Genomic DNA, 25,779 nt, shown 5'->3' on the forward strand with positions numbered 1-25,779 from the left:
GTTAATGAAATTACCGTCTGACGCGCCGGATAATTTCGGGGCGATCGGGTGGACATGTTTGCTGGTACTCACCGACGAACAATTTAGGTGTTTGGCGACCTGCATGGCGTAATTGGCGGCGCCTCTCACTAACGCCCAGGGTGAAAGTGCGCTGCCTGACATCAGGACGCCTCGATGGAACAGCAGACCTGCAATCGAGTCCGCCGCTGTTAATAACAGATACAGTTTGCGAGCTTTGCGAGGCTCGTTACAAGCCTCAAAAGCGCCCGGACCTCGGCCTGACTTTTACCTCACGCATTTAAGCGTATAATTTATCGGTCCCTTTGATAAAACGATAATGATAGAGGACAGGCGAAGTCCGCCATTAAAAATATCCTACAAAGGGGGATTTTTATCTTGTTCGAACGCAAACTTAAATAGACGTAGGCGTGTGATTAAGTATCGATGAAAAAAAAATCTCCCCTTCCTCAGTTCCAGCTATGCATCCCTCGTGTATTTTGGATCCACCCCTCGTAAAAATTTTTATATCCTCCAGGATCACCGCATTCGCGAGGCGCGATTTCTCTCCGGAATTCTAGCGCCTCTTCGAAAAGACTCGGGCTTTATCTCGGGATTCGCAAATCATATCTCGTAATGCAAAAGTGTTTGTTCGCGCGGGAAGCGAAGAGGGGGTGGGGGGAGATTATATATCGCGACGCGCAGAATTGAATTTCGAGATGATTTCGAGGTCGATTCCCTTCGCGAGCCGAACTACGATATTACCTGAGTAAACGAAACACAATCCGCGTTTCAATGCATAGTAACGCGAATACTCTCATCTCGATCGCTCGATAGATTTATTTCCAATCAACGATTTCCATTACGATGTTATCAGCGATTTCCGTTCTAAAGATGAGGACCAAGAAGACGCACCGAATGTCGCCGTATAAAAAAAAGCAAGTGTACACAGAATGTATTAGATAAAAAGATGATTCACCGGATGCTTCTCTCGCAATATTGCAATAAAGTGCAAACGAAGAGATTTCTGTAAGGAATATTTAAGCTACGTTAATTTATAATAATTAAGCGATTTAATTATTTTTCACATCAGCATTAATTCTGTACGTGTAAGAGAAGATTTGATTAATACGATGCACAATGTTATATTGTTTAAGCGCGCGCGTTATTATTCACGTCATATTATTATCGAGTAATTAAAAAGATGAAGAAGAAAATTAATAATTAACTAAATGCAGTCTTACTCATTTCTCAGGAAGAAACTGCTAAAAAGCACTTTTCCATTTAATTAAGAGTTTCTACTTTCTTACAGGAAGTAAAGGGCAATGAGAGAAACGTTTCTTTTCTCGGTAATAATAATAAAATATGTATCATCTCGGGACAGCCCCAAAGAGTTGGCCTTGGACTGGAGCTTATTAGCGATTAATTTTCTCATCACGCGTCGGAAAATTGGACATTACGTAAGAGATGAATAGACAAGAGAGTGCATGGCCCTCGCAGCGCGAAGAAAATTAAGGCAGCAGGGCTAACACGACGTGTTGCAGGCTCCGTCCTGTTACTTAGTCTATTATTTAATACGGAGGATCGGGATAAGTTGCTTAATCCCAATCCTGCGAGTCGTTAATCTTGATATCTTGAAGATACAAGGTTCCTTCCGCGAGAGATGTTAGGTAAAATTTCTCTATGTAAACTAAAGAGAGAAGAGAAAATTTCCTCATATATTATATAAATATTATATAAATATTATATAAAAATATTATATAAGTATTATATAAAAAAAATATTATATAAATATTATATAAAATTATATAAATGTTATATAAATATTATATAAATATTATATAAATATTATATAAATAAATTATTAATTATATATAATTATGATTATTTATTAATTATTTAATTATATATAATTGAAGATATTCCTCGATTATTTTATTATTATTTTAATCTTTTTTGAGATTTTTCATTGCGATTATTTGAACATGATTATTAATACGTTATATTTATACATAACATTATGCGTAATTATTTGTTAATTTGTGCGGACGGAAATAAGCTTTAAATTTCGTCGGTATCTACCAAATTGCGGAGAGAGTCCTGGCAGAATTCGAGTACACGAAGCATGCGGAGGAAAGTTTAGTAAACTAAAAGTGACAAGCGACATTCTCTTCCACGCGTAATCCCAATTTGGTCGGTCGGTCCGAATCTGAATATTCAACGTGAAATATGTTCTCCAGAGCGATCTTATCCACCCGATACATGTCGATATCCGATTGGATCTCATTCATTTAGCTAAGGAGATATCGGAGTAAACTCTGAATATCCCGAGGGACAGCGTCCTCAACGTATTTCCGACATTACGGAATCAAGATGGCCCCGTTCTTCTGATATCCGTCGTCGTCGAGAGGACGACACCGAACGATAAGATGGTGTCGAAGCTCGCGACATTAAAGGACTATTAAAGGATTATCGCCGGCTCAAATTCCGTCGCGTTACTTGGATTTAATGGCAGTCCTCTATAATACCCGAGGATTAATTAATTCCTTCGAAGGAACAGGATCCCAGGAGCCAAGCGTCCGACGAATTAAAGGTGCAGGTTCAAAGGAAACGAGATATCAAGAAGAACATTGAAATTTAAAAGAAAAAAAACCTCCCCGCGGGTCCACAAAGAACTGAGAAACTTGGAGATTCAAGATGCAGGATTCGAGTAATCGAGAAATCGAAAAATCGGAATTTAAAGAAGCCAAGAATCAAAGACTCAAGCGTATAAAGTATTCAAAGCGCAAGAAGACCGTAAAACAAAGAAATTTAAAATTTAAAATCTGAAAATAATCCAGGATATAAAAAATAATTAAAATGTATACTTAATGATTAAGTGATAACAGAATTAAAAAGGATTTAAATTAAAAAAAATTCTATGAAAAACTATATCCCAAGCATTTGAAACATTTTAAACTCTTGACATTCTATAGATTGTATAAATATTTTTCTTAAAATCAAAAACAAAATTCCAAGATTTTTTAGAATAAATTAACGATTGAATAAATTTAAAAAATCTAAATTAATTAAAGAAATTTTATAAAACAAAAACTATTCCAAGTACTTAAAAAAATTTTTAAATATTGAAATTATACAAAAATTAAAAGCTAAAATCGAAAGAAAAATTTTAAGACTTTTTAAAATAAATTTAAAGGAGTTTTAAAGTCTAAAACTAAAGGATTATCAAGAATTCATCAAATTAAGAATTACTTTTAGATAAAAAAATGTTATATATAATTAGTTAAGTATTATTTATATTTATATTTAATTATTTATATTTAATTCTTAATTATATAAAGTTATTATAAATACATGCGAGAGAATTACTTGATTTGCTTAGTACTTTAACTTTATTATTTCGTATTATTTATCGCGTTATATCGCGGTCAGTTGCGCGCGAAAACAGAATAACGGACGAGAGGAGAAGAGGGGACGGTATAATTTTTTGGTCGGAAATCGCGCACCATTATTCTTCGTCGTATTCTTCGATGAGTTACACGGGCTTTTATCAGGGCGAGGCAACAAAAAACGAAGTGTCGCAATCTGTTTCGGAACCGCAGTGCTTATCGCTGGGACCTTGTGGATGATAATTCACTACAGCTGCGAGTTGTCAATGGTGGTCGGGCCAGCTGATTCCCTCGTAATTTATGGCGTCTGGTAAACCAGCCCATTATTCCTAGCTCCTCCGTATCATTGTCTCGTGCGGCTTCTCGCTCTTCGACCTGCGCCCCTTTCTCACCCCTCTCCGCCCCTCCCCGTTTCGCCCCGTCGTTTCTGCGTGACGTTATCTGTTTCCATGTCGTGACGCGACAAGAGGAACAATTCTCCATGGCTTGATCCAAGACAATAAACTGTTGCTAGGATTACTTCTCTATAAAGCACCCTACAATACATCTCCGAACATGTATTTTGACTCTTGAATAAAATTATGTAATATCTTATTATTTTTTAATTTATATATTATATTTATATCCTTAATTTATGTTCGACAATTTTTACTTCTTTGGATAATTATTTAAAAATTGATCAATTGCAATTATAAGATAGATTGAAAATTCTTTTAATTAATTATAATCCTTTTCAATAAAAAAGGATTATCATCATCATCATCATTGGCGAGACAGCCCTTTGTGGGCCAGTGCCTGCTCCAGCTTATGCCTCCAAGTTTTCCTGTTCAAAGACTCGGTCCTCCAGTTCTTAGCCCCGATTGTGGCCGCGTCGCGATCAACATCGTCCAACCATCTCAGTCTCGGTTTGCCCCGCCGTCTAACCCCATACATCCTACCGTGCATGATCTGTCTCGGGGGGTAGTCTCCGGCTGCTCTTTGCACGTGTCCGACCCACTTGAGTCTCTGGATCCTTATGTGGGATATGATGTCGGGGGAATTATATAATTCATACAGTTCGTCATTGAATCTTCTCCTCCATATTCCATTTATGTTGATTCCTCCAAAGATTCGTCGAAGTATTTTTCTTTCAAATGTACTAAGGATGTTTTCATTCTTTTTGCTCAATGTCCATGTCTCGCATGCATAAGTGAGAACTGGTTTGATCAGCGTTCTGTAGATTTGGATTTTGGTTTTTCTGCTGATGAGTGGGCTTCTTAGATGAGTGTTGAGTCCATGGGAACATCTGGATGCCGTTATAATTCTCTGATTAATTTCTGAGCTGATATTATTCTCGTTGTCTATGATCGTGCCAAGATATTTGAAGGCGTTGACTACCTCAAAATTATATTTAAAAAAGGATTATAATTAATCCATATATATGCAGGAGAACATCGCTTGTTTTCAATCTATCTTATAATTAAAATTGATCAATTTTTAAATAATTATATATATATATCATATATATATATATATATATATATATATATATAATTATTTAAAAATTGACCAATTGTAATTATAAGATAGATTGAAAATTCTTTTAATTAATTATAATCAATAAAAAAGGATTATAATTAATTAAAAGAATTTTCAATCTATCTAATAATTAGAATTGATCAATTTTTAAATAATTATCCAAAAAAGTAAAAATTGTCGAACATAAATTAAGGATATAAATATAATATACAAATTAAAAAATAATACACATTGCGAGGGTTGGAGGAAGAAGGGGTGACTCACCATCGGGCACCGCGTGGCTGGTCATCAGGAAGTTCACGCAGGCAGCTCCGGTGCCGTGTCCCACGAGCGTGACGTTTTTGGGATCGCCCCCGAAATAAGCGATGTTCTCTTGCACCCAGTGTAACGCCGCGATTTGGTCCATCAGGCCGTAATTCGCCGGCGAGCGTAAGTGCGAGTCGGTGTTGGCGTTTAGAAAGCCTGCAATCAAAACAAGCCCCGCTTATATGGTTAGCCCGCGATGGTCCATTATCGTCGCGGTCACGGCTAGTATAACATCGCATCGTGATCGTGCCGGAATTACCGCCGATAGTGCTAATTCCAGTCGTCCCGTGTCGCGGGCCATCGGGCGACAAGCGAGATAAATTGCGAGATACAACGAAACACTAGCTATCGTGTAGGAAAATGAAGAAACCAGATAACTCTATGAAAACCAGATAAATCTATAGGATGTATAATAATTGTGTTGATATTTGATTGCTTATGTATTTGAGTTTAATTAATTGCTATAATTAATTGTCATGATACAGTTACACCGACGCTCTGTTAATTATGTAAAAATGGCTTTTCGAATGTTAGAAATATGCAGAACATTATTTTAATTAGTACCAATGTGTGTTTAATCAATACTGTATTTAATTATATAGCGATTTTCTTATTATTTAACGAAAAAATCTTTAGAGAAGATGATCGTTATTCGACAGCATGATTATATTACTTAATTATATAACTTGTTTATATTACATACTCGAGCCTAATTAATTATTCTGGTAATATATATATAATTACCCTTTATTAATTGTGTAAGAATATTTGTTCGAATGTTAAAAAATATACAGAAAGTTGTTTTAATTAACACTATTAATGTGTGATTATCGAGATTATTTTTTATTTTTCTCTCATGAAGGAAACCTTTAAAGAGGATGACTGTCATTCGACAACTTAAAGTTTAATTATATATTCGAGTTTAATTAATTGCTCTAATGATATGTATACAATTATTCTAAAAATGTCTTTTAAAATGATATTCATTTTTTTTCAACTTGAAAAATATTTTTTTAAAAAAGACGACCGTCATTGGACAGTATAAAACTTAATTATATGAATATGAATGTTAGAAATATACAGAAAATTTTTTTAATTATCGAGCATAATTAGCGATGATTATTTTTTATTTTTCTCTGATGAAAAAAAACCTTCATTCGACATCATAAAATTTAATTTGCGCAATTATCCCGCTCGAGTGCGAAAGTCGATTTTTGCGCGACGTCCATTCGGTTGTCCGAATTATTTGAGCTAGATTTTGTCCTGTCCGGCCACCGTTAACGTCGCGTCCCTTCTGCGTGAAGGGATTAAATGGCCGGGGAGGATGTGGAGATTGGCCCGTCTGGGGCGAGCGAGCGGTATGATTTAGTGTTTCAGACACGTATCACGTCCTACTTTGCGTATCGTTTCGCCGAACGAGATATCGTTATCAATTGGCGGAGTCGAGGCGATATTTATGACGGCCGGATGGCGCCAGTGGCAACAGTCTTACCCGGCTTGTCGGATGCGGGCACGATTGTCACGATACACAAATCGTTCGACTTTGCCCTCGTCGAAATGCACATTCGTCAACGGCCTGACTTTATTCGTTCCCTTCCGCTTCCGCCGAATAAATCCGGATTCGTAAATCTGCCAGATGTCCAAGATTTGCCTTATGTTTATCGCTCTATTTATTCCGTCCGGGATGGTTAGGTCGGGTTAGGTTAGGTTGTCAAAAACGAAGGCGCGGACGCGAGAGAAATTACGTCAGCGCGATTCGAGGATAATGAATTAATTTCTATCCGAGCACCCTTAATTACGATTGTGGAATGAATTCGATGGCAAATTATATCATGAAAGAAAAAAAGAAAAAATAAATTTTTCGCGAACAATTATCCGTCAAGCAATTTCCTAATTGCATCTCGCGGAACCGGGAATTATCAGCGGTGTCAGCTATCCATGTAGTCAATTAGTTCCAGTCTCTTTTAATACAGATAGAGAGGAGGAAATTAGATTAGCGTTAATTGAGGCAGGTCGACCCTTCTGAAGGAGGAGGCGGGGGAGGGGGAGGAAGGGGGATGGTTTCCGCCTTTTCCTTCCTTTCGTTCGACCAGAATTAGATTGCGAGCGACGATTGTTGCTACTGGCAAGCCACTCGGACGTGATATTTCTAGCAGTAAGACTCGACCGTTCGGTCCAGCGGGGGTGTTTGCCTCGCGAAACGCGGCGCCATTAAATTATCCGTCATATTTACCCGCCGACGTACGTGAGGGTTGTTTCTCGAGGCGGCTAAGAGGATCATTTCTATTACGAGTCCTTGCGCATTAACTTTAGGGTACTCGGCGCCTTAACAAGGGAGGCGTTACTGTCGTCAGGATCTAGGTCAACGATGTTGCGCCGACTGTTTTCCCGCTGGCCTTGCCAAATCGATAATTTGGAAAGCCGTGCCGAGTGGAAAAACGGCTGGTCTTCCCTTTTGTAAAGTCCTCGCGGGATTAGATAGGTTCGTCTAGAGAGCCTTACAGGATCAGGTGGTATTAGACGGCTCTTGCGGATTGTTTAATAAACATCCGTCTTATCGAATTGCTGGGCAGGGAGACATCCGTCTTTCTTCAGCACCTTGGGATTTTGCAAACTCGTTTTCCAATAGAATTTTCTAGGATCCTTGTGTATCCTATTATTTTTCGGGGTCTTTATGAGGAAAATGTTTGTTTCATTTTTCGAAAAAAATTTTCTTGTCAATAAGAACTTTGATTAAATTATTTTACGGAATACTTGCACTCTTTCTACATATTTTTTGAATTTTTTGGACTTTCCGTTCAAATTAAATTACTATTATTGTTTTCCTGAAAGGTTTTCTATATTTTCTCCTTCGACTTAAATTTTCTAATAAAATCAAGATATTTTGATCAGAATGATTATTACACTTATTTTCTTTTTATACAATTTATAAAATAAAATGAAAATAAATAAATAAAAATTCTCTTTATATATAGGGTGTGTCATTTTAAGTGATGCAGCTGAATATCTCGAAACCATGGCGGTTTCGATGAAAATGTTTTAAACAAAAGTTGTATGGTTTTAAGGGGGGCCATAAGATGGTGTCATTGGTTTTACCTTGAAAAGTCGTTTGAAGGTCACGTGAATGTCACCTTCAATTTCTTAAATGGAACCCCCTATTTTTTATTACTTATTCTTCTAGCTTATCTCGAGAGCCTTTCCAAAACACTATAATAAAGTATTTCTTCATTGAATACTTTTCGAGTTATGAGGCTTGAAATAATTTCTTAATTTTACATAAACCATAAAATATCTAGTAAAATATTCATTTTTTGATTATCTTACCTTAATACTTTTATGTACAAAATAATGAGAGGAAACAATTGATGTAAAGAAAATACATAGTTATTTTTAAGAAAAAATATGTAATTGTTAATTGCAAATTACATATTTTTTCTTCGAAACAACTATGTTTTTTCTTTATACCAATTGATTTCTCTCATTATTTTGTACATAAAAGTATTAAGGTAAGATAATCGAAGAATGAATATTTTACTAGATATTTTATGATTTATGTAAAATTAAGAAATTATTTCAAGCCTCATAACTCGAAAAGTACTCAATAAAGAAATACTTTATTATAGTGTTTTGGAAAACTCTCGAGATAAGCTACAAGAATAAGTAGTAAAAAATAGGAGGTTCCATTTAAGAAACTGAAGGTGACCTTCACGTGATCTTCAAACGACTTTTCAAGATAAAACCAATGACACCATCTTATGGCCCCTTTAAAACAATACAACTTTTGTTTAAAACATTTTCACCGAAACCGCCATGGTTTCGAGATATTCAGCTGCATCACTTAAAATGACGCACCCTGTATACGTGAGAAAACTCGTATATATGTAATCGGATGTTTCCATTATTGACACGATCCGATCATCGTTATATCGCGCGGATCGTCGATGGGACCGTTCGTACCTTGGCCAAATGTTTCCCGGGATTTTCGGAACATGGGATTCCTGCAGGATTAAATTCTTCCGAGATCTCTCGGCGCAATACGACGTTTGCATCTCTTCCCATACGACGTTACAATCTCTTTCCCGTCGTCTTACGACGTTTTCACGTCTCGCCCTTCAGCCATCGGCTGGGATTCGATCCAATAACGACCTTCTCCGCGCTTTTTACGTCGAAAGACGGGAAGACGGGGGCGGGAGGAGAGAGAGGGAGGGAGGGGAGGGAAAAACGCACAAAGCTTTTTCGCCCGCGCTCGTTCACACGCACGGGAAGAGAGGTGCGAACACGAAAAGCGGAATAAAAATAAAGCACCGGTCATGTCCCATTTGATATTCAACCTCCGGCGTATCTGTCGCATCGCGCTTCCGCGTCTCCTATTCTTCTCGTTACAATGGAACTGCTGAACGCTATTCGTTGATTTAAATTTTCCGGTACACGCTGGTATACACACTCGACGAGGGGGAGGATGGGGGATGGGGGAGGAGGCGGTGGTGGATATCGCCGGTGCGGTGCTCACAAAGCGTCGCATCATTTTTCCGAAACGAAGGAAAATTGGAGGGAGGGAGGGGTGGGAGGGGAGGGAGAAAAAACGCGGGGGGCGCGCGAGACAGTGGGAGGAGGGGGAAAAAAAATCGCGACCACCGCCGCAGAGTAGAATTTTCTGCGCGTCGCCATTTTATCCCGTTACTAGCCGTTGCTGTTTTTTTTTTCCCTCGCGGCTCTTTTTGCTCTTCAGTCCGTGCGTTATCGAATCCTCGAATTTGAATTTATCGTCCGTTGTCGTCTCACGTGCCATCTTTCCGATTCGATGAGGAAAGGGTTCCCTTCGCGCGTCCTTTCATCGCTCTTCTGTATTAATTGTTCGATTAAGTGGCGCGAAGAATTTGATCTTCTTTTATTTAATCTAGTCTATTAATTTAATCTAATATTAACACAACAAATTTTATCTGATAACCACAAGTATTCCTAATAATATAATATTTATGTAATAATTGTGTATAATAATATTATATAATAATATTCCTAATAATAAGGGTGTTTCTTAATAAGCACAAAAAATTTTAGGAGATGATTCTTTGTCGAAAATTAAGGGGGGTTTTTCATATAAACATATACTCCTACATCCCTCCCTGTGGAGTTATACTCCTCCAAAAATGGGAAATCCTCTAAAAATTAGATTTTTATTTTTTTCTCAAATTTGGAACAAGTTAAAGAAATGAAATTAGATCGATATTTTCCACTAGTAAAAAGGTTATTTATTAATATTTTTTTCAGCCTCCCGTATTGTTATAAGGGGATGAAACTAGCAACCCCTATTAAATTTTTTATTAGAACTTTTTAATGTTTATATGAGAAACCTCCCTTAATTTTCGACAAAGAATCATCTCCTAAAATTTGTCGCACTTATTAAGAAACACTCTGTATACTCTAATCTAGACACCAACCTTCTTGGAATTCTTTAACTTGCTTTGAATTTTTGATCGGTGTTTTTCATGTTCCTTCTTGTTTTAGGATTAGATGATATTAAGACACCCAGAATGGGTGTCTTAATATCATCTAATCCTAAAACAAGAATAGACAGGCGAGAATGATGGACGAAAACAGCGGGGGTTGCCATCGTATCGTAGAGTAGAAAGAGAGAGAGAGGAGGGGGAAGAGGAAGCGGGTGGAGTCAAGAATTTAGTTTGGTGAAACGGAAGACCTGGCCGTAATGAGTTTCCTATTAGATTTGGTTGCCCGGGTTGCCAGGCAACAAGCTGGGTCTCACCGGAACTTGCAATCCCTGTGGCGTTCGCGGCCAAAACTTATCGCTCCTAAGCTTTTTCCGCGGCTTCTTATTCTCGTGGACGAGCGTCATACGTCAAACGTCACGGAGTAACAAGTCGCGTCTAATGGCATCGCGAGCGAGGTGAACCGGGCATTTCGAACCGGTCAACCAAGGGTTTCAAGGGTCGCGGTTGCACAAATACCTGCACCCGATCGTCCCTTTCGCAATCCCTTGGCTTCTAGACCGGATGCTGCCTCTGGATGAAGCAGGAAAATTGAGTAAACACACTTGGCGGTAAATGACGTCGGTGTAACCGGCCCTAAATAGCTAATGAGCTACGGTCGACTGGCTCGTTTCAAACCTTAACTGCCGTGAGCCAGTGTTTCACGCCATTAAGCGGGCAACTAACATATGTAATTTATCTGAGTTTCGAACAGTTCGCGAAAGTTACATCTGACTCGACAAACGACGTTAATCATTGATTTCACGTAGAAGGGACGCAGAGAAAGGATAGAAATTAAGAACTGAAAGATTGGAAATCTGGGAACAAGTGCAAATTCTTGAAGAGAATTAAAATTTCTTTCTTTCTCTTCTTCTCTATCCTTTTTCCGTATTTATTAGAAAGTAAAATAATTGAGAAATCTCGTTAGGTTAGGTAAGGTAAGGTAAGGTTAGGTTAGGTTAAGTTAATTGATACCAAAAAATTTCAAAAAATTTGCATAATTTTTAGGAATTTAAAGAGGCGGGGTGTTTACCAAAAATTATACAGAAGAATATCTTCAATTCATTTGAAGGATATCTTCAATTTCCAAAATGCACGCGCACCCAAAGCTTTGAAAATCCGGGAATCTTCCTGGACTTACAGGAAAATAATCTAAAAAAACAGAAGGTCTCTCCTGGAAATCCCGGATTCCGGAAACTGAGAAGGAGATCCAGGCGAAATCGGGAACGAAAGAAATCTGTCATGACTTACCCAGGATGCCGAGTCTATAGTTGATGGTGACGACGACGACGCCTCCGTAGCTCGCCAGGACGCTGCCGTCGTAAGGATTTCCGCTGCTCCACTCGTAGCTCTCCCCGTGCACGAACACAATCACGGGGTACCTTCTGCCCCCGCCGTCCCTCGCGCCGGCTGTAATCAATAAAATTATCCTGTGATCGATCGAAACTCTCGACACCTGATAGGTCGCATCGCGCATCCTTAAAAGGTCATTTTTCAGTCTCCCAGTCTTCTAAGGAAGTTTTGACAGTTCGATAAAGTATTACCATGTCCTGAGAAGGTAAAAACCGCACCGACTAGATATCCAATGGTTACATTTTTTGAGACAATAAATTATTACGCATCTAAAAATTCGAAATTTGAGGTTAGAAAATATCACGTTTAATAATCAAGGGAAAAAAATGGTCTGAAAAATTTTTAAGAGCTCATTCTTCAACGATGCAAGCAAATATATTGCATATATTGCAATTTAATTATTAATTAAATTTAACTAAATTAATTGCAATTATTATTATCAGGAATGATAAGGAAGGATCCTTTGGTAGCTCATATTCGAGTTATGTTCGAGTTATGAACAAGCATGCGTGTCGGGCGACGTGTCGCCTATCGCTCTTAGGGTAATTAAAACAAGCGGCGGTGGCTCGCACACACGAAAGGGGTGCGTCAATCTGATTTAACATGGTAATGCCGGAAGGGTGAACACGCGAGGGTGTGTGATCGCTGCGGCCAGACCGAGTACCGGCCATAATTCAACAAATCACGCATCGCCATCCTCGCGATAACAGCCCGCATCACGATCACCCTGTTGCCTTCTGCAGCCTTCAGCCCTTCCCTGAGCCCTCGTGAAATGCGACGACCGTACGACGAGTCCCATCGATCGATTTACAGCTAATCCCCGCTGAAACTGTTCGCAGATTCGCGAGATTCCTCGTTATTTTATCATAATTATTGAGAACCGAACAAAGTTTGTGCGAGTTTTCTATATTAAACATAAATTACTTAATATTGTTAGAAAGGTTTCTTATTTATTAAATAAAGTTCGAAAAAATCAAGTTACACTAAAAACTTTATTCCAATTAAAATATTTATTTTTTTTTTTGAATTTCTAAAAGGGAGTGTATATAATTTAAATTAGTGATGTGGGGTAGAAAAATTTTTCTAATAATGTGTAGAAAATGAATTTGCGCTTAGTTTGACAGTTGCTGTTGCAAGAATAAACGCGGGAAAATAAATGGCACCGATGCGATTAGGGGAGTAAACGGTCGCTTGATTGGCCGGTCATGTTAATTAAGTGACCGTCGAGAACAATGACGATTCGGCGGCAAAATCAATTAATGGACCGCAACCGCGTTGGCTAATTATTATTTTCATTATCGTCCTTGTAGTTTCCTCATGCGCTTCCTAATTGGCGACTCCGCCGATTGTCCGAAAATACACGTCCCCGGACGCATGTTGTTCGCTAAAACCCGTTTTGCACGACTAGGAACTCGCGGGAGAATTCCGCCGGTAATTGTGCGTACACATCCTGTAATAAAGCACGGAAACTGGCCGGTTTTCCGTCATTCTTTCCCGATTTTTATTTAAAATAGTTTTTTTTTATATTACTAGAATATTACATTAAGTGCGCGCCATTTATTTTCTTACGTCATATATTATGTAATAAACTACAATTAAAAAATTTAGAAAAGATATGTCTTCTCGAAATAATTTTCTATTCGGATTAAGACACAAGTAGCCTAATAATCGTTTAATAAATAATTAATTAATAAATTAATAAATAATTATAGTGAGTAAATAATTTGAAATTATAAAAATTAAATTATAACGAAAAATAAATTAATAATTTGAAAACTTGTAATAGATATGTTTCATAATATATGTGTAAAATATTTCGACAAGGAGAATGAACAATAATACGGCGTGTTATTGTTACATACAACAATGATATGCTTTGACGGCGTTATTGTGCCACGATCTTGTTAATAATTGTCATTTACACTCGAATAGTAAAAGAGTAGTGAGCAAGATATTCCGTATATTATCAAATTCCTTTTCTAAACGCAATTATGATGAATATCGGGAAATAATTTGTTAGTATTATTATTATAATTAATTATTAATTAACTTTCATCAATGAAACTGTATGGATATATGATAGGTCTTTATCAAAGTGCGTGCAATCATTTATTATTTTCAGGGAAAATTGAAGCGTCAGAACTAAAATAGTTATAAATTATAAAATCATTTTATAGAAATTATCTTGTAAAATTACGAAAATGAGAGAAATTTTGTTTATGTTTTATTTTGTACATATATTATATATGTAAAGTTATAAAAGATTATAATTATTTTTATGCGCAAAAATGCTACAAAAATTTCTTTAAAAGCGCGAAGAAGAGCTCGATAATTTGACTTTAGAATTTGTGGAAAGCAGATTTGAAAAGCAGAGAATCTCGAATTTACAATATTCAAGGATGTAGATATTGGAATTCGATGGAAAAAAATCTAAAAAACAGGAAAAAAGCCATTTTCCGATATAAAAAATTTCCGAGAGATTCAAATTTCGAAGTATCGAGGGATTTCGCAATTGTGCAATTTTGTTTTTTACAACAAGAGAGAGAGAGAGAGAGAGAGAAGGTGGGGGAGGGAGCAAGAATCTCATTTCCCGTGGAAGAGAAAATCGGGACCTCAACTCGTCTCGCAGCCGCGATACATTATTTCGGCCGTGAATAAATTTACAAGCGCCCTGTCAATATTTGATGCGATCCGCAAACAATTTGCAGGGGCGCCTCTAACGGACTTTACATATTCATAAAGCGGTGCTCCGTAGTTTGATATCGCTGGATGGTAAACGAGAAGTACCTGCGTTCCCGTTAGATCGCTTTATTTTACAAACTCGATATTGCATCCGCCTTCTTAGGAACCCTTCCTTTAATCCTTTCCAGCCCTCCGGCTGGTAAATGCCGCTAGCTTGAGAGGAAAACAGATTGTGCATTCATCATGCATGAATCAAAACTTTATCTTTCGCCAAGCTGAGAGATCCAGATTGACTTTACGCTATCAAAATTCAATTTCGCCTCTCTCTTCCATTCCCGCGCAGGATATTCGATATCCTAAATCGAAAAAAATTCTCGAGAAAATACTCGTTAAATTCAAATATAGCCGCAGTTTTTTGCCAATTAAATGTCAAGAGATTAAATAAATATCGTTAAATTTTGTTAAATTGAAACTTTCATTACCACAATATTTGATATCCCGCACTGAAAGGATTCTAGAGAAAGAGAGAGGTGAGAGGAAAAAAGAAAATTGATTAAATTTTTCAGATAAATTATTTCCCTGCCGACAAAGCATCGATATAAAAATATAAAAAACACTTGTTTCCCAGAAAACTTCAAATTTTACGTTATCAAAATAGAGTCTGACCATCGCAATATTTATTAGCCGGAAAGAGAATTACTTCAAAATGAAAACTTTGTAATTTTTCCATATTTAATCGTCTCTCGGAGAATATTTCGTTTCCGCAAAATTATTACGCAGAGAAGAGAAAAGGAGAAAAACGAGCTTTACGTCAAAAAGAGAAATAGCAAATGGGGAAACCGAAAGAAGAGTATGCGGCAGGGTTAACGTCGGGATAAAGTAGCACAATGATGCGCTCAACATTGCCGAGTACGACTGCAATGCAGCGCACTTTATCGCGTCGTCCTGCGAGCTCTACAGTGACACAGGCAGGATTACAGGTGCAGAGATAAGGGCGACGGCGGTGCGGTTATCACGGCTGCATTCATTGCTTGTATTCACGGTGGAATCGTCGCGGTAAAAGCTTGCATACAGTCCGGGAGCGACGCGTACGCCGGATGCGCTCGTCTTATTAGGGATGTCCTGACAACTGCGCCATACGGCTACTCAGAGCAACGACGTTTATCGCCCTCGTAAATCTAATCATTATCGTCCCCTCTTTCGATTTCCTTGCGGAATAATTGTTCGCTTCAAAAGGAAGACGCAACAAGTGATGCAAGATGAATGGAAAAGTTGGGGGAGGGGGAAGACATGCTTGAGAATTATTAAAATGTCGAGATTTTTTTAATTTTTTGGAAAAATAATAGATAATGTTTCTCGATCTTCACGTATCTTTCTTTTGGAAATCATTTTCTTAAATGTATCCAACGATAAATAAACAATCGTATAGTTTGATAATAAATATTTAACCACGTTAATAAAAATAAAAAATAATGCTTGAAAAAATCTTGAAAAAAATAATTTTTTTCAAAATTTTATTAATATGGTTAAATAAAGGTTTTTTTATCTAATGTCTTATGAAACATTGTTTGACATTTTGAATAATTTTCATGTGTAAAGTTTCATGAAAATCAAAATTTTTGGGTTCGCCAGGATTCCTTGTTAATAAAAAGCATCAATTAAAATGTGACAAAATCAAAACGAAAAGAAATTATTCTAAATATTAGCATAAAGGGGTAGATAGTTTTGTGATATAATTTTTTTATTATATCCGCCTCCCTTATATTTTATATTTATAATATTTCAGAACAGAAAAAACACAAAGATGATTAAGGAAAGACTGTACGATTTAAGAAAAGGAGAAAGATAAAATAAATGGAAATGAAAATTTACGCGAACGAGAAAGAATCGGGAGAGTGTGAAAATTAAAAACGAAAAGATATACGGATGTGAGAGTTAAATAATGCAAGGATTGATAGATTTGAAGTAGGATTAAATAAAATTGGAACTAAACGAATTTTAGAAATGGAGGAGAACCGAGAAAGAAACTTTCCAAGGAATTTTCAATAACCTGATAATTGTGAAAGTTTTAAATTTCAAAAGTCATAGTTTTCGGAAAATTTCGAATTCTTTCTCGAGGCCGTCACACATCATCCGCAAAATCCCGGACGTCTAACTCGAGGATTCGCGAATTCGACGAACGTAAACGCGATTCTTGTATCGCACTCGTCCCAGCTTCCCCACTCGAGGTCCTTCATGGTAAATTCTCCTCAATATCGGCTTAACCATCTCCTTGATTCTGTCGATGTATCCTATCATTTTCCGAATCGGCGCGTACAATAGGTTTAAAGCCGGAAGGAAAAAGGAATAATATCCTCTTTTGCCATTTTTGCATCTCATTGTTCGCGATTTTCAACAATTTTATTCGAACTAGGATCGAGTTATACCATAAAAAAATACCATTAAACTGCAACGTTCCATCATTATTATTTTCTTCAGTCGAAAAATTTGAGATGTAAAAATTCCAGAAAAAAAATAATCGATGGCGCTCGACGATGAAATGAACATGGCGGATGGCTTGTCGTTATTTTTTATATATTCAGTGCTATCTCGCGTTTCTCTTGACAAAACACGTTAAAAAAAAAAAAAATACATAGAAACGGTCAAATATAATAACCCGGCAAATACCAAGTAACAGTTATATAACTGTTATAATTTTCCACTCAATAATATAACTGTTACATAACTGTTATGTGTTAAACAACAATTATATTAATATAATTTTTTGTTTCATATTTCTTTTTGTCGCAAACTTGTTTCATATAATTTCAAATACGCTTCCCCCGACATAGCCATCTTCTGATGTCTCTCCAGCAAGGATATCGCGACACTTAAATAGGTATAATACCGTGAAATTCTCCTTAGTGCTAACTACGTGTTCACTTGTAAGTCCGACGAGGCCCGGGGGTTGGTCTTCTTATCCGGCGAACAATCTCAAAGTGCTTTACGTACCCCTTGGCCCTATCCCTTTAGCCCGAGACAGAAGGAGCGAGTCTCCATTCGCGAAATCTGCCTCTGTAGATGGCCCGACAAACTTGGGATACGGGACGAATGGGCGGATCATTTAAGATTCTCGTGCTTTTCGGATTTTCAGCTCTGCGAACGTCGATAAGGGTTGGCATAAACGAGCATGAACGAGCCCCGATCGAGATTTCGTGAAATTTCGCTGGATACACGTACTTAAAGAGCACACCGCGGTCGCTTGTACTTTTTTTTTGTTCGTTCGTTCGTTCCGCTTCGCTTCGTTCGGACCCCTCGCGTAATCGGCCGCATTATGCGCGCCCTCGTCCCGAACAGTCGGCGAATAATTTCGCAGCCCGAGGGAAGTTTCGCCATTATCGCGAAACGAGATTTTTCGAGTGCAACCGAGTCGAGATTTGTGTTTAAATAGTTATGGAAAAAGGAGTTGTGGAGCGCGCATTTTAATGGAAGAATGGTTTGAACGCGAGGTCAAAAAGCCCGAATGCTCGACAAATTTGATATTTCTTCCTGCTCCCGTATGAGACTCGCGTGGAGCCGAGTTTTGCGAGAGAGTAAACTTTTGCATATTTAACGCGGCGAAGGAAATTTTCAGAAAATTCCGGGAAAACTTTACGTCATCGAATTTTAATCTAAATCCCCTCGTATTCCATATTAAAATAGAATTATCATTGGAATTAAATTTTAAGATTTCCCAAACAAAAGGTTTGAAAATATTTTCAATTTCCGCGAATTAAATATGTAAATGAAGTCTGTTATTTTCTTTTTCGAGGAGGATTTAGGGGAACTTTATCTCTTTAAAATTACATGGGGATTACAAGGAAATGTTTCCTGGGTCAGGTCGGCAACAGTTGCCGGAGGGAACAATCAATAGTCGGAGACAACTGCAATACGACGTGACGAGCTCTAGATCCGTCCGTAAATTTTCCAGGCAAATGTGGAGTAAAATGCTAAAGAATTCCCTTTTTCCTCTGTTAAGTAAGTTTAATAATTTATTGCTCTGAGCGCGAGGTATACATACAATATTTTTACATTAAAGAATCCCATTGAATTGGCTCGATATAAATGCTAATGTAAAAGCAATAAAAGAAAAAAATGATGCAAAGTGACTCGAGTTCCGCGTATTAACGAACTTCTTCATTCGGAGCTCGCGAGAGCTTTCGTTAATCGTTATTAATGATATTTTGCTAATTATCATCGACGATATTAAAACGCCATTTCGATTTCCATTAAAAGCCCGTCCCCGATATCCCCGAGATACGAGAGACTTTGTTGAACTGCACCGATAAATCGCAATTTTATAATATTACATTCGCGTAACAAGATACGGAAAAATGACGAGCATAATTGCATGATTGAAATCTCGATAGAAACTCCCTGGACGTTCCCAGAACCAGATATAATTTTCGTCCAATTGTGAAGAACTTTGCGTTTCAAGCGAACGAGATTGAAGGAAAAGTAAACCGAGAAAAAATTGTATAGAAAAAAATAAACGTCAAATTAAATAGAAATTAAATTAAGGAGAAATGAAGAAATAGAAAATTGTTCAAAATTGATTAAATAATACACTTATTACGAGAAAATGAGACTGTTATAATAATGTATATTTTTATGGAAAGACATTCGAGCCAATAAAAGGTCACGACGACGGGGGGGAGTTTGATCCGCAGCTCGACAAAGTTTTAAATCCCGCCTCTCCTTCGTCGAGAAGAACTTTTTGCGCGATGATTTTTTAATACTCCGTGTCGCGGGCGACAAATCCTGGGCGAAAATAAAAAAAAAAAGGAGAAAAAAGCGTCGCGATTTTGCTGACGGTGTCTGTCCGCGACGATGGCACTTGATAGATGATAACAACCGATTCGTCTCTCGTCTACCGAAAGCCATTCACGGGGAGCGATCCCCGCCGGATGCGGGGACGGTAAACAGCCGTGACGTGCGTGCGGTTTTGGGACGCGAATACGAACGAAAAAAAAGGAAGAGAAAAAAAAACGAGGAGTCGAGCAGGAAGTTGGAGGGAGAAAAAAATAATTAATGAGAGCGGAGCTATTGTCGTGTATCGCTCCGGCTGATGATGGATCGCGATCCGGGGTTATCGGCACGAGTTCTCATCGCCTGTCCGCGCTCGATGATGACACGTTTATAAAGCGGATTTTCCGCGTGCCAACGTCGCCCGAAAAAAAAGGACCATCCACAGTCTATAAAAAATTGTCTATTTAAAAATAAAGTATTATTAATTACTAATAACGACAGATACAGGGAGCGTAAAAATATAATTTATAGAAACCCAGCAAAAACACCAGGTAACATTTATATAATTGTTAGTTGTAATTTCCCACTCGACAATATAATTGTTACATGTTATGTAAGTGTTACATACTCAACAATATAACTGTTACATGTTATGTAACTGTTACATACTCAACAATATAACTGTTACATGTTATGTAAGTGTTACATACTCAACAATATAACTGTTACATGTTATGTAAGTGTTACATACTCAACAATATAACTGTTACATGTTATGTAACTGTTACATACTCGGCAATATAACTGTTACATGTTATGTAACTGTTACATACTCGGCAATATAACTGTTACATGTTATGTAACTGTTACATACTCAGCAATATAACTGTTACATGTTATGTAACTGTTACATATTCAACAATATAACTGTTACATGTTATGTAACTGTTACATATTCAACAATATAACTGTTACATGTTATGTAACTGTTACATACTCAGCAATATAACTGTTACATGTTATGTAACTGTTACATACTCAGCAATATAACTGTTACATGTTATGTAACTGTTACATACTCAACAATATAACTGTTACATGTTATGTAACTGTTACATACTCAACAATATAACTGTTACATGTTATGTAACTGTTACATACTCAACAATATAACAAATATAACTGTTATACAACAATATAACAATATAACAAATATAACTGTTACATGTTATGTAACTGTTACATAACATGTAACAGTTATATTGTTGAGTGGGAAATTACAACTAACAGTTATATAACTGTTGTTTGATGTTTGCTGGGAATATTTTACTGGAAAAATAATAGTAATAAATAATAAGCGGTAAAAATGTATCGTTTAATAAAAATTTCAGTTGTTAAAATATTTGCTTTAAATATATTTTTTAATATCTTAAATATATATTTCAGAGAAAGAAATAAATTGTTATATTCTCATCAATGTTCGAGATGTATGATTGAACAATAATACAGCGAGTGGAAATGTAAAGAATATTTATAACTTAAATTTAAAAAGTTTTTAATGCCAGAGCGAAAGAAGAGAGTGTGTATAGAAAATCGATCGCTTACATCAAATTTTAAACAGGTTTTGTCGCCCAATTGAAAAAGCCGACAATTCGAGAGATAACACAAGGATCTAATTTAAAATTAAAATTGAGATTCTCTCTCCCTCTCTCTCTAATTAGATATGTTTTTGCGTGATTCTAATTTAAATTTAAAATAAAGGTCGACTCTAATTGAAACCCTCTTAATTGCTACAGTTTTCAACTTTAATTGAAATATTCTTAATTCCAATAACTGAACAAACAAATGTATTTTTGAGGAATGTACCTCAACTCCAATAATTACCGAGAGAGGAAGATATATACATATATAAAATGAAAGAGCGCAGTCTCGTTCTTGATGCACGTTGCCTCGTATAATTCGCTTTTCGCTCGACATGTCGTTAATTTTAAACAAGTAAATGTTCGCACATGTTCCTCGACTAACTCGTCCAACTCACTATCGCGTACACTCAACTTTCTCTCTGCTACTTTCTGCGAACCAACCATTTGAAAATTTATAATTTTAAGATACATTGAATTAAAAAAAAAGTAAAACTTTTTATTTTATTTATATTTATAGAAAATGCATAACTTAAGGTGTCAGTTTGCTTCTTCAAATTATTAATTAGTCAAATGACGCAATTTCGACAGGTATTTTGTTATCGAAATGTTAGCGAATCTTGTTCAATTTCATTGTTTTAACGAGGGGAAGGAAATAATTACACGTGGATTATATTGTCATTTTAAATTTATTTTGTATTCAGCATATTTTGCTTGCAATATTCATTATACTTTCGCATGGCGTATCGTTATATTATGTTAGTATATCATTTTTAGTATTTGCCATTTGACACAAAGAGGCACTTTGTTCAGTATGGCCTGAAAAGAGTGCCTAAAATATTACCGGCGCTATCGCTCTCGCTCATTTAAAAGAGGAGCGTAACCCAAGTAATGAGTGGCGCTCTCGACGATCTCATTATAAAATACGTGGCGGAAGCAGATGTTAGATAAATTTCTAATTTACTTATATTAACTTTACTGCGTCAGGCGTGACCTTTAATGGATTAATGCAATGAGACTATGGCGTTACGTTCATCCGACCGTTCTAGCAGCTGTGATAATCCAGATAAAGATAAGACTTAGTCAAGTTCATTCCCTAGGATAGGATTCAAACTTCTCGCGAAACGTAAAAGATTTTTGAAAACTTGTCATAGATTTTTTTCGGTACGTTTATTCTCTATTTTTATTGCCATTATTTAATTATCTTTTATTTTTTATTATTTATCTCTTTATTCGATTTATTATTAATTCACTCATTTTTATTACAAGTAGTTAGCAGCGTTTTTGTTAAAAATTTAATAGTAAAATAAAGAGATAATGTTAATAATGGCTAAATATTTCAGGATAGCCGAATATCCGTGACTAACGAATTATGTATAAAGCTGATTTTGATTTTATCTCGGTTCTCGAGGCGAATGAAGATTCTAGTATCTCTCGAATCCTTGCACGAACCATGCAGAATCCCTATCTTCTACCATCACCTTCTATTGCTTTCCGTTGCTCCCGGAATGAGTCCAGCATCCCGGCCGGTCCATACGTATAAAATTGATGGAAAAAAATTCCATCAGGGAGAAATATTTTACTGCTATTGCTTGAATTTCCGATCCGGCTTCAGGAAGATATGGTGACCATAAATTCCGCCGTAGATAAAGGACCTTGCTCTCTCATCCCACCCCCCTCATTCTCCCACCCTCCCTCCCTTTTTGCATCGATATCGGAAATTACATTTCCATAGCCGATGAGTTTTTAGACTCTTAATTACCAATTAACTGCGCGGAATGTTTATTGAAATCCCGCGCACGTTTATCTCGCGCCGGGTGGTTTTTATCAAAATTAATTTGGCTTATACGCGAATAAACATAGGGGGAAAATATTCGGGATATTAATAAATATGAAAATACAACCGTGCACAAGAGGGAAAATGTGAAATATTTTCTTGCAGCAACAATCTCCAAAAGCATCAAAATCATTATCGGGGAGAGATTTTTTACAAAAAAATCTCGCGTACATACATGTGTGTCGCCGAGTTGTGTAAAAATACGCGTATTTATTTATCTCCAATTGTATTTCATCTCGACGTAGTAAACAAAATTAAAAAAATAAAATTAATAAAATATAAAATTAAAAAGTATTAAATCATCAATTTAATAACTTGCTGAAATTGAAGTAAATAAATATATTTATTTGAAAGCGTAATAATAATAATCAGGTCGCGAAACTATTTATACGTCCTGTCGCTGATGATGTGTGACTGCGGAGTAATTAATTTCACGGGCACGCGATAAGTGCATTTTCTGCCATGTGACATTAACATGTCGAGTATGCTAGTAGAGTGTGATATTTCAACGGCAGTTGCAATCCCAGCACCCATCGAGGTTGCTTCGCTGCCGTCCCGGTCTCTTATTTTCGCGATACGACTGCCGAGCTAATGGCACTCGTGTCAAAGGCGGTGGCGGTGGAATTTTGGATAAGGCGTCAATATTTAATGCCTTTCCCTCCTTGCATTCCAAGAATGGAAGATTGAGGATAGTGTCAAAAGTGGAGCAAAGGTTCTAAAGGGAAGGTACCGGATGTCAAAAGTCGAAAACGCGAGGTTCTTGAAGAAACGGAAGTTTACCGGGAAACCAAGAGGCTGCTGTTACGATACAAAGATCTCAAAGATTGAAATGAAAAGATTCCATCTCGAGTAAAATTAAAAATTTAAGAGACCCGAAGCTTTTAAGACACTTTAAAGGAGACTTCAATTTCATCCCGCTTTTATTTGAGGTAAAAATTTCGTCAGGAACCTGGCGGTCTGTTAAATCTCGCGCTCTCTATCAGATTGAGTTGGAAGAGCGATGATTTCAAAATCGATATAGAAGCGACTAAAGGATTAGAGATAAAGATTTTGGCAGGAAGAGAGAGAACGGGAGATGGCCCGGTACAAGGATGATGATGGGTACGCGTTTGCGCTTGGCAGGGGGTTGTAAATCACGACTGCGGGGGCGCGAAAAATCGCTCTAATTTATGGTCAAGTCAGCGACGAGGCTTTCCTCCTTTCGTGCATAAGGCCTTCCTTTCTTTCGGCTCGGGTAGGTCCGCAGTCGGCGGCAGGCGCCTCGATAAATCGATCAACGCTCCCTCCCCTCCTCCCTCCCCCTCTCGATAAAATTCTCCTGGCGTCTCTATAAATCTCCGGCCAGTCGATATTGCCGGAACATCGTAGCCGCCCAAATGGATCGACTTACGTCGCCTACGTGCATGTACAGCGTCTTACGAGACGGCTATATGAAAGTCGAGGCACTTTTTCGTAAATCACAAACCGTGAATAAAAGTAGAGAGATATGTATATTTTTACAAAGGCTTCTCTCTCTCTCTCTTTTATATCGTATTATTATATACGCCCCTTTTATTCCTCCGTATCGTATTATTTTATCGTTTCGTTCCTGCTTTTTTCCTCCTTTTCTCTCGTTTCGATAAGTTTATTACGAATAAATTCAGAACACACACCTAGAACGCGCAGTTCCTTCGCGAGTTACATCGAAATTTAATTCCACCTCTTATCAATGGATGGGGCAATAATAACGACGAGGGAGGAGTTATCTGAGAGGTTTCGTGCTCCTAAAAAAAAGAAAAAAAAAAAAAATTCCGATAAAATCGGATTTGTATTGAGCGGGAGAATGCCCAGGGTTAGGTAGGAATGTAAATTAACGCTTTAAAAGCGGCTCCTTGACGCGAAACAATATTCTCGGCACTCGACCGGCAAGGTGTGGGGTGAGGGGTTATTATAACCTCGGCTCTCCCTTTGTTTCCCTCGCGGCAGAGATGAATTTTAACCAACAACCCTTTCAATGTGGATGCAGAAAATATATACACACACATAAAAAACGTGATAACTCTTATACGTACGCCCGACATTGTTATCGGGAGTGGATGCACCGGACTAGGACACCTCGGGTTATCACCCTTAATATCCCGCCCTACTTTAATCCGATCCCGCCGACACTCTTCTCGAATTTCCCCCGAATTTTTGATGAAACTTGTCCAACTTGTCGGAGGACTTTCACAAGAGATTAATCAATCAATCAATCATCCACAAAGACTATGGCGTAAGTTGGTTTGTACCGATAGCGCTCTAACGTCAATTGATGGTGCGATATCGCGTCGAAAGTGGATATCGTTTTTCGCATTAAAATCAAACTGTGCGATTCGGGAGTCCAGAGTCAGATCCATCAAGAAGCTTATTAGGAATTTCTGCATTTTTTTCGCCTGTCGAGGTGATCAAGCTCATGAAGATAGTCCAGCGAGAATCCACCAAGTCACGAGGGAGAAGCTCAGCATCCAGGGGGATGAGAGTGCTTTTAGAGCGGCAACTGAAAGCGTCAACTTACTTTATCCAGTGCGACGACGTGGTCGTCGGAGCTATAACTTTTTCAGCCGGGGGAAAACAAGAAGTCCTGGCTAGCGAGCATTTGGCAAGAGGAAACAGACACACGATGCACAGACGCGCGGTGCATCATCGGGTGGGTCCGATATTTATGTATCGCGTATAGGGAAGGTTAGGTTAGATCTCGCTCTCCCCCTCGGTCCTACTAAAATGTATTGTTTTCGGATATTCTCCGCTTCGTTCCTTTTTGTTTCCTCGGGAACGTGCCCGAAAACTGC

General features: G+C 37.5%; 1 protein-coding gene across 2 annotated transcripts in view; it reads right to left on the reverse strand.

The window, feature by feature from the left end:
• The window catches only part of Nlg3 (Neuroligin 3), a 165,814-nt gene that overhangs the window by 12,548 nt on the left and 127,487 nt on the right, over positions 1-25,779 (reverse strand). For both annotated transcript variants that reach the window (XM_083093247.1, XM_083093246.1), the window contains 3 exons: positions 11,945-12,103; positions 5,169-5,366; positions 73-188 (listed from right to left, as the gene is read on the reverse strand). In XM_083093247.1, coding sequence (XP_082949373.1) covers positions 73-188; positions 5,169-5,366; positions 11,945-12,103 — 473 coding nt within the window. The remainder of the gene's footprint in view (positions 1-72; positions 189-5,168; positions 5,367-11,944; positions 12,104-25,779) is intronic.

This window comes from Camponotus vicinus, unplaced genomic scaffold (assembly GCF_025532165.1).
Source record: "Camponotus vicinus isolate PSW18456_S1 unplaced genomic scaffold, iyCamVici1.0 SCAF_3, whole genome shotgun sequence".
In the NCBI taxonomy this organism is placed as follows: Eukaryota; Metazoa; Arthropoda; class Insecta; order Hymenoptera; family Formicidae; genus Camponotus; species Camponotus vicinus.